This window comes from Microtus ochrogaster, unplaced genomic scaffold, assembly GCF_000317375.1.
Source record: "Microtus ochrogaster isolate Prairie Vole_2 unplaced genomic scaffold, MicOch1.0 UNK5, whole genome shotgun sequence".
NCBI lineage: Eukaryota > Metazoa > Chordata > Mammalia > Rodentia > Cricetidae > Microtus > Microtus ochrogaster.
In genome coordinates, this window is record NW_004949103.1 from 8,703,298 (window position 1) to 8,718,620 (window position 15,323).

General features: G+C 36.7%; 1 protein-coding gene across 6 annotated transcripts in view; it reads left to right on the forward strand.

The window, feature by feature from the left end:
- The window catches only part of Cpeb2 (cytoplasmic polyadenylation element binding protein 2), a 55,626-nt gene that overhangs the window by 24,016 nt on the left and 16,287 nt on the right, over nucleotides 1-15,323 (forward strand). For 3 of the 6 annotated variants that reach the window (XM_013353319.2, XM_005365974.3, XM_005365977.3), the window contains 2 exons: nucleotides 3,379-3,429; nucleotides 11,152-11,175. In XM_013353319.2, coding sequence (XP_013208773.2) covers nucleotides 3,379-3,429; nucleotides 11,152-11,175 — 75 coding nt within the window. The remainder of the gene's footprint in view (nucleotides 1-3,378; nucleotides 3,430-11,151; nucleotides 11,176-15,323) is intronic. The other 3 variants (XM_026788624.1, XM_005365975.3, XM_005365979.3) reach the window with 1 other exon arrangement.

The following is a 15,323-nucleotide window of genomic DNA, read 5'->3' on the forward strand; positions in this document are numbered from 1 at the left end:
GCTTCTCTGATTTCCCTCTCTGCTTCCATATCCTTTGTGTATAAGAGGGCGACTGATTTTTTTTGGAGTTGATCATGTATCCTGCCACATTACTAAAGGTGTTTATCAGCTGTAAAAGTTCTTTGGTGGTGTTTTTGGGGTCGCTTATGTACACTATCATATCATCTGCAAATAATGAACGTTTAACTTCTTCCTTTCCAATTTGAATCCCCTTGATCCCCTTATGTTGTCTTATTGCTATTGCTAGAACTTCAAGCACTATAGCCTCAAGACCTTGTATACTTAGATCCTTTGGGTTATCAGGAAAGTCAGCTTCAGGGAGATGGAGGTTCTTTTTGTAGAGTGGAGCATGTAGAGTGTGGTGGTTTGAATAAGAATGGCCCCTGCCGGCTCATGTATGAATGCTTTGTCATCAGTTGATAAACTGGGAAGGAGGAGGAGGTGTTACCTTGTTGAGGCAGGTGTTGCCTTGGAGGAGGATATCACTGGGAGTGGACTGTAAGCTTTCAAAAGCCCACTCCAGGCCTAGTGCCTCCTCTCTTCCTGCTCATCAAGATGTAGCTCTTAACTACTTCTCCAGCATCATGCATAGGCTTCCATGTTCCCCCCAAGATGATAATGAACCAACCTTCTGAAAACTGTAAACAAGATTGCAATTAAATGCTTTCTTTTAGAAGAGGTGCCTTGATCATGGTGTCTCTTCACAGCAGTAGAACAATGACCAAGACAGATGTCTACGTTCCTTTTCACCTTTCTGTTATCTGGAAAATCCTGTTTCTGCCTCCTGACCTAAAATTTCCTTAGTTTACCCATCTATCTGCAAGCAGAAGAAAATTAGTCATTCCCTTTTAAAGCATATTTTCCAAAAATTGTACATACCACTTTTATCTTTATCTTCTGGCCAGATCTTACACAGTATGACAAAAACTGAGAAGTAGAATTTTTTATGCTCTGGGCCTTCCCCCCTCCATAAAAGAAATTGGGGTTCTCTTGTTGATAGGTAGGCCTTAGTGTTGGTTTATGTACAGCCAGCCTTTTAGACTTATAGCGAGGAATTACTTTAATAGCCATGTGTTCTTTTATGCATATTTTTTCTATTGCAGTTTAAGTGTTGTAAACCTTCTATCCATTCTTTTTCCTATATCCTGTTATCAATAGGGTCAGTATCAAAGCAATATAAGAGAATCAAGCCAGTCAGGTTCCCATTCTGGCAGTCATTCCTACCAATGATGAAGTGACTTAACCTTTCTTGTGATAATGTATATTCACATTAAAATGAAAAAAAAGAATCAAATTCAGAGGATTGTTTCTAGGAGTAAATAATTGACAGATGAATCTATAAAAGCCCTTTGTATATAATAAGCCCACAAATGTTGGTCATCATTACTTTCAATTGGCAGATTCTTAATCAAAGTGATTTTGATATAAGTAAAGCATTAACTGTGAAAGTTAATTTACTAATTAATATTAACACTTTCACTGTAGTAGATGATAAGTAATTGGATCATTTGAGTCTAGATTTGCTCATTTATTTGTGGAGTGTTAGAATTTATATTTAAATATACACTCATTCACCAATTCATTTTCTTCTGTTGCCTTTTAAAGTCCATTCAAATGCCAGAGTGTAAAAGGACTATTTTGCAGTCAAGGGAATAGTGAAACTATTAGAGAATAAATTTGTATCCACATAAAGTTACCTGTCTTTAAGCAAGACCTCTGGACAAAGGCTCTGCTTACTTGATGTAACATTCTAATATGCAGGCCTCCATTCCTGAGTTTAGCTAAGTGCTTCTTTGTGTTTTGTTTTGTGAGATACTGTACACACATAATTCTTAAAGCAGTGGGTCGGCATTACTGAAGTTTTGTGTTTGTGTCTCTGACTACACTGCAGGGAAGGGTTGTCTTGTTTCTCTTTTTACCTTCTGTGTTCTACCTTCTATCAGGAGAGAAGAACTGTTGCACTCAACAACAATATTGAAGAAATTTCTATTTTAAATAGCATGTCAGAAAATCAGCAATTTTTGATGATGGCTTTACATTATTCTCTAAATTTGGTCAGCTGCAACAAAATGTTAGGAAAGTCCTAATTTCCAAAATAAACTGTGACTCCTTGAAAGTTTTGTGACATGCTGCTAAAACGCCACTTAAAAGCTGCGTTTCCTAGGTCTCTGAAGTTTGTACCTTCTCTGTGTGTTTTCCTGATTCTCACTCCTCAGAGCAATAGACATAATTGTGTGTTTCTGGATTATGGAAACTCTATTGAGCAGCTCATTTAGTTAATTCATGAAACTTGGGAGTAAAAAGAGGTGATAAATTGTCCTTTTAAGGAACAATTTCTTACTTTTCTAAATGACAGTGTGCCAGAGATCATATTATGCATGTTTATATGTGAATCTTTACTTCATTAATCTGTGTGTGTGTATGCTTATCCTTCTGATGGCAGTGAATTTCATGTAGGGTTATTGACCTTTTAAAGAGAAACTACGTCAATGGTGACTAGAATGCATTTAATCCCAGTATTACATTTGAATGTAGCCTTAAAAATGAAGTATCAGAGTTAAATGAATGCATTCCTGTCTTTCAGTGAGCTTCAATAATGGCCACCCTTGCTGTTGGCAGTAGCCAAACAAACACTCTGGTGTGAAAATTGTAACTGAACTACAGCGTGTTTTCTGCATGGTCTTTGTAGCATGTATGATACTGTTGTCTTCAAATTTTTTTAATGCAAAGCCTTCAAGGATACTAACTTAGAGCAATTTGTTACTGTTCTCACAAGCCTTAGTATTTTCCTTTTTTATTCATAAATAATTTTTAAACTCTAAATGAAGTACAATTATAATGATATTAGTAATAATAATAGCCTAGGATGTCTTCTTTGAATTTCTTTATTTAAACATAACAGTATAAAACCACATTGACATTATAAAAACCACATTGACTTAAATTTTTAAAAAATGAAAAGGCTTGTACTAATTTTACATTATAAAATTTTAGTTATTGTTGGATTCAAAGTTAAATCTATTTCCTCAAAGTTTTATTTTTGACAAAAGTCTAGAGAAAAATTCCAACTGTTTGACTACACTTTAAAAACTCATTTAACATGTTTTCAGGACCGGAGTCCCCATGATGCCTTTACAGTACAGATAGAAACACACGTGTTTGCATTTGCTCTCATCATTGTGATCTTACAGCATGGGAACTAAGATGGACTTTCAAAGTTTGTTTTCAGGTTTCAGAGATAATATGCTTTGAGTTAAAGATAAACTTTTTAGTTTTAAAAACTATACAGTGCTTAAAATTTTTTTCTTTACCCTACTTACCCCTGCCCTTTTTTCTTGTCAAATAGCTTCATAATCTTCTTTTCTTGTCTATTTAAAGGTCGTTTGAGCTATCCACATCCAGGAACTGACAATCTGTTGATGTTAAATGGTAAGTTTTACCAAAAATTTTATGTTTCCATTTGGTTCATACAAATGAAGATGATTTAATATATATTCTCCGGAACCTTCCTCCATATAGATAGTTCAGTTGTCTCATAAAAATAAAACAGTGTTCGGGTATGGCTATACTCACCTGTAGCCCCAGCTCTGTGAGATGCTGGAATGAGCATCATGTGACCCATCAAATGCAGACCATCCTGGGTAGCAGAGTGGAGGCACATCTTATAAAAACATGAAGTAAAGCTGCAAGATTAAGAATCTGCATGTTTTGTCCCAGAAAACAGTAGTCATTGAGAAGTGTATTGTGACAGTATAATTCAACCACTCCATCCTCGGGAGCAATCCTTGTTGGGATGATGGGGTTTATTTCAAGTTGTGACCTAAGACAAAATTCTTAGTTTCCTGTTTCTTACTCTGTAAACTGGAGATAAAGACAACTTCTGAGGACTAAATAAGATAAAGTTTGCAAAGTAAATAGACCCTAGTACTCAGTATAAGCACTTGTGTTTGTTTTAAGGAATATAACGGTGAATTTATAAATGTAGTAATCACACTGATTTAACTTATTGTAACTTTCCAATTAGAAGTTCATCAGTCAGAAAAGTAAAACTTTGATTAAAATGTTTTTCTTGACATTGGACAAATATAAATATATTTATAGTCACAAGATTAGCATAAGCATGATTATGGGAGTGGAGATGAGATGGGAAGCCCTTTTAAAGAGGAATCTTGAATTACAATCAAGGAGAGGCAAAGAACAGGGATACCTGTAACTAATACATGCTCAAAATTGCATCATTACGTTGGCTTGGGTCCTTCCCACTTAAAGCTTTATTGAAATAGGATGTAATAAAGGTGTGTGAGCAAATCTTAAAGTGAGGTTACTGCGAAGTCAGGCCATGTGCACAATCACTGAAAAGACAGAAGTGTAGAAAGGAAGCCTGTCGCCTGAGGAGTGTCAGGGGAGACAGGATTTTGGAATGAGAAAATATTGAAGCACAGTGACAGGGAAGGTGATGGTTGATCACAACCTGAGTATAATGCCTTGGGTTGCCAGACACATGGCAGCCGGGTCTAACTAGTCTAAGCATGTAGCCGACTGGTCTCAGCACTGGGGCTTTGAGTAGAGCGATGGTGTGGGAAATGTTATTCCAGACCACTTCTAGTCCTTGGTTCTCAGTCTATGGCCAACATGGTGCTGTTGAAACTGAATGACATTACAAAATAGCTTATTGTTAATGTTCACATTTGATTTGTGAAATAGGATAGGCTAGGTAACAGTAAACTATATATGGATTCACTCCCCTTAAATGTTCTATGTAGAAAATAAACATAAATCACTTTTTTATTCTAATGTCTGAAAAAGTCACTGAAGTTTCCCATTTTTCATGGGTCAAAATACATTTGAAAGAAGTACCCTGCAAAAATGTGTGAGTTGTATTATTTACAGCTTGTCTTACATTGTTGACTGAAGAGTAACCCAGGTGGTTATGATAGAATGCCAGTCATGTAAGCAAGGAACTTAGAAAGGCACAGTGGTTTTGCAGTTTATGATGTTGTTGTTGTTTTGCTAGGTTATTAATCAGTTGCTTTTGTAAACTGCCTGAAGTTTTATAAATGTTGACTAAATTATGCTTCTTCATAAATAAGATATGAAAATATTTTATTTCAGGCAAGTTACATCTAGTAAAAAATATATTTATTTTATTCTTAAATATGAGCACTCTTTAATTGTCTGCATTTGCGGTGATGGTGCTTACTTGGCAAAGAAAGATAATTTGGGGGTTTTATACTTTTTTAGCAAGGAATTAGAGAAGCCAAAAGAAGGTACTGACTCTAGGGCATCAACAAATATTCAGGTCAGGACAAGAGCTTTACTCCAATGAGAAGCATGTCCTTTTTTATTCACTGGGGACAAACAGTTAAGAGGTGAAAGAAGATTCACTTAATTGGGTACATCCATGGGGTGAGGTAAGGAAGTCTTATAGAGTGAGGACAAAGGCAGATAACAGCACTTGATAAGGAGAAATGCAGCTTAGATACTTTTAGCATGTTATGTTCCCTGGAAACCAAAGAATTAAGTGATGGTAATACAAGGTTCTTCCTACAGTAAGTAGTTTTTAAATATTACTGACTGATGGTGGAGCATCTTATGTCATAGATTGAACTCGCTGTAGGGTAGTCTGTTAAGTAACTTGCTTCACCATTATTATTGTTGTAAGCCTAACTAATACTGTTCACTTTAAAGATCAGTTTTGAGTACTACATTTTACATCACTGTGCTATGTGAGGTGTGTGGGTAGCCTCACAGACTCTAAAGCTAGCTTACCTTTCTGTACAACCTGGAACAACATGCCAAACTTGAACCTGACTTTATTTCTTAATACCTAAGCCAGAGCATACTTCTTGCGGCAGGGGACTGTTGAGAGGAGTGAGTGAATCCATGCACGTATTTAGAACAGCTTCTGTGAGTAACTATTAGCTGGAAAGAGTGAGTAGTGGAAATCAGTGCAAAGACCATCAGTTAAAGTCGGGTCCTCCAAACAGAGGAGGAGCTAGCTGGGCAAGTGCTTCAGATAGCATGACAGGAAGAGACCACATACATGATGTTTTCAGCTATTGCATATGATGAGCAGAAAACTTGTTTTATTATTGCAGGAAACCAATAGGAAAGACGCTGCATTAGAAATTGTGAAGGAAAAGTTTGGGTCCCTTGTTTTCTGCAGTGTAGAATCTTTCTTCCATGGAGTACACAGAATAAAGTTCAGTGATGCAGACATATTATTACTAGGCAGATGCATGACTGTTGCAGTTAAGAGCATTTTTGAGAAAATCTACATAGCTGACAGAAATAAATGATTACAGTGATATTAGGCCTGAATATCTTTAATTAAGCATAGTTATGATATAAATAATAGTAACAAAATGCCAATAAGATATACTAACATTAGAAAGGCCTTATAATTCCTCCTTATGAGTTGTAGTTAAACCTTTCAGATAAAGGTTTAAATAAATCTGGGGGTAGGAAGTCAACCAGGATGGTGATCACATGGCCTAGCATTAGGGAGAGCCTCTGCTGAACGTATAACTCTAAGCTTCTGCTACTCAGATGCCCCTTAACATAAGATACAGCTACACATGCACACCCACTTAGCTCATGGAGTTATATGGACTAAAAAAAATTTTTAACATAAAATGCCATATAAGGTGGAGCATTAATTGTGGCACTCAGGAGGTAGAGAGTAGCAGATCTGTCAGCTAGAGATCAGCCTGGTCTACATAGCAACTTCCACCTAACCAGGACTGCATAGTGAGACCTTGCCTCAAAAGAAAAAAAAAAAAACGGAATATAAATGTAACCACAGAGGGGCTTCTGTTCCTAAATAAACCATATTCCTCAGGTATGTTTGGAATCAAGTGGACTTAATGTAGAGACTACAGTTATTGGTTATTGTAAGTCACTGTTATTGTAAGTCTCTGATATGTACCCACAGTTAGTGTTCATTGGCTTTTTAAGAAAGTCACATTATATGCAGGTATAGACTGTTTAAAAACCCAATTTTAAATCATTAGAATGATAGTTTGTTTACATATCTGAGTGTATAAACCTAGCACATATAGTATGAGGAGAAAAAAAGTAAAGTCAGTGCCAGAAATCTGTTGTGTTTTCTGCAGTATAACGAAAAATACAAGGTTCTGTATGTCAAGTATTTGTCTCTATTTGGATTGAATTGCATTTTCCCCACTTTTCCCAAAGAAAATAACATATTTTTATTAGTACCCTCTCACAAGAGGGGAACCAACAGAGCAAAGTATCATGTGAGGGAAAAGGTATTAGCAAGCTAGTTTGGACTTTAAATTTGCATTTGTTATCATATATACAACCACCTATGTGATCAGAGTTTGTTTTATTTTTGGAGTGAAATGAATTATTGGGTATCTTTTAATTAAGGAAATGTACCCAAGGTTGGCATGCTGGTGCATGCCCATCATCCTAGCACTTGGGAGGTTGAGGCTAGAGAATCCTTCCTCAACTGTGTAGTGAATTTGAAGCCAGCTTGGGCTAGATGAGACCCCGTCTCAAAAAGACAAGACTGTTATTGATCCTATACTTGTAAAGACAGATGCTCCAAATATGCTGTATCAATTTATGGAGCTGGGAAACCAAGGAGGATGAAGGGAGTGGATGAAGATGTAGGGTTTTGAAAAGGACTGTTATTTGAGTCATAGGTGTGTGTGTGTGTGTGTGTGTGTGTTGCCTTCTTTATGATGGAGAAATGATACTATTGTTTCTCACCAAAAAGAACATTAACATATTTCTAGTTGATTTTGTCTTTTTTCCTATGCTACCTTTTAGCTAAAGTAATTTAGCTATAGAGTTGAGAACCAGTACTTAAGAACAGACATCCCTAAACAGAGTATAAAAACCATTACTGTGGCTAGAACCTGAATTAGATCATTGCTAATCCTTCCTAAATTTTACAGTCACTTGTATAGACGACTTCAAGCTACTTCTGAGTCTCCTTTATACATTGAGAAAGCATCAGTAATATAGGCATATGTTTGTATTAAATGTTCCTGCATGACAAAATAGGCAATTCTTCGCTTTTTAATCTGTTACTTTTTTATAAATTATTTTTATAAAAAAATTAAAAGAGTAAATCATTACCCTTTCCCACTTTAAACCATTTTTATTTTGAGGTTCAGACTGTTCAGTGAAGGCTTTTTTGTTTGTTATTTTGATAGTATTCTTTTTACATACCAATCCCAGTTTCCCCTCCCTCCCTCCACTCCTCCTGTTTTCCCCCACTTCCCCCCCCACCCCACCCATCTGCTCAAAAGTGAGGATAAGGCCTCCCCTGAGGAAGTCAACTAAATATGTACCATCACCTCATTGAGGGAGGACCAGCCCCCTCCCCCACCTCCAGTTCCTAGGCTGAGCAAGATCTCTCCATAGAGAATGGGCTCCAGAAAGTCAATTCATACATTAGAGTTAGATCCTGATCCCACTGCCAGTTGTCTCATATACTATCCAAGACACGCCATTGACACCTGTATTCAGGGGGCCTAGTTGTTAGTCGGGGTTCAGTAACCTCCCAGTAGCTCTTGTCAGCTGATTCTGTGGATTTCCTCATCGTGATCTTGACCTCTTTGTTATTATTGCTCCTCCCTCACTTCAATTGTGCTCCTGGAGCTCAGCCCAGTGCTTACTTGTGGATGGATATCTGCATCTTGGCTTACTCGTTAAAGGCTAGACTCACAACCAAAGGAGGCTTTTTTAAAAACATAATATTCATGTGGACTGGTTTTGGTAGAGTTACTTGACTATTCTGCTGCAAAGTTATGCTGAAACAAACCCCAGAACTCCACAGAGAAACATTATTAGAAACGTGTTAGACACATCATGTTCAGTACAGCAGTAGCAAAATGGTGATTTCCATGATAGGGTAGAAAACGTTTTGCATAGTTTAACTTCATTTGTAGTCAGTTCTCTCTTACTTATTCATCTCCCCACACCATGCATGTGAGTGTCAGGGTGTGGGGGCTGTGTGTATGCCATATTGTCCCTGTGGAAGTCAGGACAAAGGCCAGGAGGTGTTCTCTTTCGGTTTGGGTTCCCAGGATTGAACCCAGGCCTTCTGGCTTACATGGCAAGTGCCTTAACCCACTACGCAGACTTCTAGTTTTAGTGATATAGAAACTTCAAATCTGAGAGTTGTCCAGATTCAGAAATTCCTTTGGTGTGAGATAATTGGGAAAATTTTCTAAATGACTAAGCTCAAATCCAGGAATGGCATGAAACTTAAGCTGCTATAAACATTTTTATGTTTTCACTATTTTAGTATTGAGAAGCCCCATCTAAGAGTGTGAAAGTTAAAAACATTAGCAGGATTAGTGTTGCATTACTAGGTTGGGAATTATTTCCCACATTCTGACTTCATCACAATTTATAGTTTGATTTCAAATTTGTTGAAAATAGTTTCATTTGTTTTATGAATTTTTGATTTCTGAATCATTGTTGAAATTCTCCAAAGTAAACTTAACTTCATTAATATTATTGGCCCACCCCGAGAAAAAGCAAAAAACCCAGTTCCCGAGATTTTGCTGTGCAACATCTATGCTATGTTGTGGGGCCCATTGACCACTTGAAGGCTTAATATAACTGTTAAGAATTAAGGAATTTCATTCTCCTTCACTTGATAGCTCTGTTTAAATTCTGTTTTTCAACCTGATCTTCTACATTTAGTTTCTCATTAGGATGAAGCTATTTTAGAAGCCTGTTTCCATCTTAAGAATTGATAATAAAATTCTAAAAGTGTTGTCTCCCTTTACCCTCACAGTAAAATGACACATATGTTAAGGTGTACAGCAAATCTGTAGACTTTGAGTTCATTTGCGCTCAACAACAGATTGAGTGTACACCATAATGACAGAGATAAAGCTCGTTAGCTTCCCCTGTCTCGAAAAACCAAAAAAAAAAAAAGAATGGTAGATGCCTTCTGCCTATTGACTTATTTCTTAGAAATAGAAATGATAATAGCTGACATGTTTTGCCTACACTATTCATTATTATAGAATTTATGTCATATTGGCATATGGTAGCATTTCTTTATAGCAAAGTTCAAGATATATTCTTTTAAACTTTATACAACACAGTACATACTTAGTGTGTCAAATACAACTTTTGACCTTTAAGTTTTATACTTTAGAGAGAGGATATTTCTGGCAATTTCTAATAAAAATTGTGAATTGAGGTGTTTTTTTTTTCAGTATTGAAATTTTCTTGCTTCCTAATCTATAAACATAAATTAAAACTTCAGTCTTATAGCATTCATTTTATTTTGTTTATTGTTTGTTTTATATAAATTATTAAGTAAAACATTCATTGTATGCACTGATTGAAGGGAAAGATTTTCTCAACATTGGTAATTTCTTATGAAAGAGAAATCATATTTGTACACTATCCACAGGGCTAATGTAAACTATCAGTTCCTTTCTACTTCATATTGCTAGTATTTATCATTCTGTGAGAGTCGTATTCTTAATTTGCACTAGAATTCCTTTTACCCAGAGGCAGGCACATAATTAGTTGCTCTTATAAAATTTGTCAGAAGACTAGAAAGTGTCATTTATGTCATTTGCTGCAGTCTCTTACTGCTTCCCTAAGCATCTTTGAACTCAGTTTTGATTACAGGACTTAGACTTCTATCTCAGTAATCATGACTCTTAACAATCTATATCTTCTGGTCCTCCCTCAATCAGGGTGCGGCAGGTGGATTCTACATAGGTGATGAACAATATGTATCATACTACTTTTTACCAAAAGAAAAATGGGAATTTAATTCAAGATAGTTTCATTCATTGAGAAAGTGATTTGGGAATGTAGCTGTAAATTGTTATGTCTTTCTGTAATGATGAGGTGAAACAAGTACTTGTGAGTTTTAAATGTGAACTAGGATAAATTTTACAGCTTTGGATGACTCAGATTGCATGTGTACAAAATATAAAAGGATATATCTGACATATCACATGTATGTCTGTATTTATGTATAATTATAATGATAAAATATGCACATTTTAATTGCTGACATTCTCATGTCTTAAAATAGAGTATCTAAATGCCCACATGACTTTTCATATCATGGTATTTGTATGTGTGGGCTTATTTTTAGTTCTAACATTTTACAATTTGTCCTTTGTTTACATGCAGCAAGGAGTTATGGGCGAAGACGAGGTAATTCATTTCTGTTTGCTATAGTTCATCTGTTTTTAATCGAGCTGTATTGATCAATGTCATAATTACTGATTTCAGAATTCTTTATGCAATGTCTGAAAGCTCCTAGAGGAATAACATATTGTTGTGAGAACTTGCCAACTTTTCAGATTCTAACTCTTAACCTACAATGGTGTATTTTCATACTAATGGTCATTAAATAAAATTTATCCTCCTTAAACTGTCAAAATTTTTAACTCTTATTAAAAATTATATCTATATCTTCTAAAATAAAGTTGTTTTATCTGCCTAAGAAATAAGTTTTTTAGTATTAACCAGAGTGACATGTGATGTGATTTTTCTACTGTATAACCAATTGTCTTATCAATGATTGTGATTTTTGTTTGACCCAGTTGGAAATGACACCTGTGTAAGTAGATTACTGTCATTGGCAGAAGCCACGTAGCCAATGTTTCCGTGAAGCTGTGATCCTGTCAGCCCCTTTGTCTAGCCTGCACACCACTGTCCTTTTCCACCTCCTCTGTCATAACAGGATTTCCTTGAGCATTCTTTTTGGGGCCAAGGGACAAGACTATGGTATGGGGCTACCACTGAACTCGCTCAGAACACAGGAACGCCTTCTGTGACGGAAACTGCCCAAGCCAACATGAAAAGAAGCAAAATTACCTGATATTTCTATAGTTCTGCACACTGAATAAAAAGCATTTGCTCTCACCTCCAGAATTTTCCTGCAGCCAAGGAAGATAGACAGTAATAGCTGTGTCCTTGGTTATAGTTTACACGTGTGTGGTAGTGTCCTTATCTGTTGACCAGCTCCTTCCCTAAAAACACAAAAGCAAACCCCGTTACCATCACTGACAACCAATGCTAATACTTCATGTTCACAAGCAGTAATTCAAATTCCATATTTCAATTTTATTGCTAGAGTCTTGACTCTCCAAATACTTGACTGAATCTCTGGATTCTTCACTTTTCAAAAAACTGGAAGAGAGTGAGGCTGATTTACTTTCTAAAGGCAAGAGAGTGGGAAGGTTACAGTGTTCATACCAATTTTTAGATCTGTGACCTAGTTCACTTCACAATCAAGTGTGGAACTTTGATTGTCTTGAAAGTAACTGTCTACCAATCTGTGATTTTTCAGTAATTCCTTTCATGTCTGAAACATTTTTTCTTTATCTCTAGTAACTTGAGTTAAGTCAGTTGGGCATACTCTGTATAAATATAATATGCTGAATTTTTAAAGGCAAAGTATCAGGGTCAGGGATTTTCTTATTATAGCTCATCTCAGTAACTGCAGACTATGACCCAAAGAAGGAAAAACGGATATTTAATTCCTTGCTGCTCAGATAGAGACTGGTTACCTGCCTAGCTGTGTCTCCTTAGGGAGCTGTAAAGAGAGGCGCCCCATTTCAGAGCCACCTAGGCACACCACAGGCAGCTGTAAACTCCATGTCCTCTCCTTGTCCTGAGCTGGCAGCCTCTGCACACAGCTGGTGCAGTAGAAAGGGAGCTGCAGCCTTTTCCCTCAAGTTGTGAGCACAGCTGTAATAGAGCATAAATCTGCTGCCACAGTTCCAGTTTGAATGGCCAGATAGAAAGGTTTAGTCTTGAAGTCTAGCTGCTGTAAGATTTTATTTGCATTTGGTAGTAGCTAGCTTGGTAAATAATAGAAATATTTTACAAGAAAAACTTGCATATCAGAAGAACAGCACAGAAAGAAGTAGAGATGCTTTCCTGGCTGTCTTTCTATTTTCTCTTCATTTTCCCCTCATGCTGATACAGGACCAATCTCTAAACCTAGCCAACCAGGAATCCCCTATTATGAACTTGTGCTGTGGATTTGATGGGCTAGTAAAATGGTGTATGTTCATTTTGGTCTTTCTTTTTTGTTAGAATAAATAAAGCCTCTCTGTTCTTGAGGGATGTGTCAAAATGAGTTGGCACGATTGGCCAAAACCAAGTCCTGGTTGGCACCAGCACATTGGAGGTGGGGCAGCATCAAATGTCAGAGGGCAGTCTGGCTTCCAGTAGCCATTTGATTTTAGAAAGAACTGGTTTCTTCCTTCCACCTTTGATTGACCTCTTAGTGAAGCATAGGGCAGCACTTTTTGTTTTAAAGACTTCCCACTTGACTATAGTTAAACTAAATTACTGCCAAATGTCTTTGATATATTTCCAGTTCCTTAATAGTGTCAATAAGAACTTTACATCAAGCTGGCTCTAGATATTGATTTATGAAATAAGCCTTAGAGATGATCAAAATATAATTATACCAGAAGTAATCGAGCAAAACCAAGATTCCTTTCTCTGAATGTCAGGAGCCTGGGGCCATGGGAAGCTCTGCAGCATTAAGAAAGAGCAGGGCACATGGAAACTACTTGACATCAGGAAAATCGCTTTTCTTTTGTAGTTACTATTCTCTTCAGTGTTTTTTCCATCCCCCTCTGAGAATGAGCATACTAGTCTGGGATGGAATATGGTCGGGATTGTGCTAAACGTGTATAGGACTAGTTAAACTCTGTCATTCAGAATTTTCTACTCCTGTCATAATCCCTCCTTTTTATTATTATTAATTAAATTTATTCATTTATTTTGCATCCTAAACCCCTACCGCAGTTTCCCCCCCAGTCCACTCCTCCTTGTTTCTGCTCAGAAAGGGGTCAGGCCTCCCATGGGTGTCAACAAAGCATGGCATATCAGGTTGAGGTAGGACCAAGCTCCTTGCCTTGCTTGGCAAGGCAACCCAGTATAAGAATAAGTTCCTGGAAACGAGCCAAAGAGTTAGGACAATTCCTCTTTCTAATAGAAGAATAAACAGCTATTGTTTTTCAGAAAGAAAAAAAAACATATAGGATAGTTTGAATAGTAGAAATAAAGAACTTATTTTAATTAATTTGCTAAGCTTCAGGAAGCATTTTTTCTTTAGAAATTAATCCCAAAGTTAGTAGCTTGCATATGGAATGAGAGGATATGAGAAATAATGTTAAAGGGAGTGAGTTTTGGAAGTTGCTGAGGTTTGGTATGTTCACAGTGTGGAGCCAATCCGGTGCCACTGTTCATAACTGACAGTTTAATATAGAAGGCATTGCTTATTTAAAGTTGAACTGGAATGGAAAATGTGTGTATTCATGCCCTACCTTCCCACATTTTTGATAAGTAATTATAATAGTTATCAGAGAAAAGACAGGAGTCCCTAAAGCATGAAAAACATCCCTATAGTAGCTGCCTAGAAGGATGCCCAGCCTTGGCCTGAGGGCACAGCCTCCTGTGTTTCTGCAGTGTTTAGATTTGACAGCAGCACTGGCATTATCTACTATTTTTGTTTGTTTGTTTGTTTGTCTTGTTTAGTTTGTTTCCTACTTTGCTCACCCTGGAGCTACATGATAGTGGAGTTGAATTGTAGCAGAGTATACTGCCTGTAAAACGTAATTTACAGCTCCAAAGAGGCTGTTCTACAAGCTGTACCCTGCCAAACCAATTTTTAAAGAAAACAAAATTCTAGTGTACTTAATTTTAAGGCAAGTAAGAAAGGGGGCAAACTATTATTGGGGTAAAATATCTTAAAATAATCATTGTACATTGAGTAGTAGATTTTTGTCCTTCTTTGAAGAAACATACCAGGTAAAGGACTGGTTGCTCGAATTGGCAGTACTCAAAAGTACTGATAAAAAAAAAAAAAAAGGAAGCTTGCATCACACTAGAGGGTATTTACTGCTTCCATCCTAGAAGATAGGAAGAATATTCAGATTCCCATTAATTTTAAATTTCTGTGCTTTCGTGTTTTTAAAATTTCACAACATTCTATAAATAAGATTATGGAACAATCTATAAAAGTCAAAGAATCGTGCTTAGAGTCAGTCTATAAATTGATTGGTTTGTACAGATATGTTTCCCTTCCATATCGCCTCATTGATATGTTGAGAAATGTCTATTCTTACATTCTAGAATAGATTCAAAATCTGAAAAATCAAGTAGAACCAAACCTGAGTATGTTAGCAAAGCATCAGCATCAGCTTCCCTGCCGTGCGCATATGTGTTGCGCACACACTGCCCACACAGGTGGATGAGATGGGAGCAGGGAGACGGCCGTCAACATTAGTACCAATATCACTGAGCATCCAGCTTGCATTTTCCTAATAAGAATGATA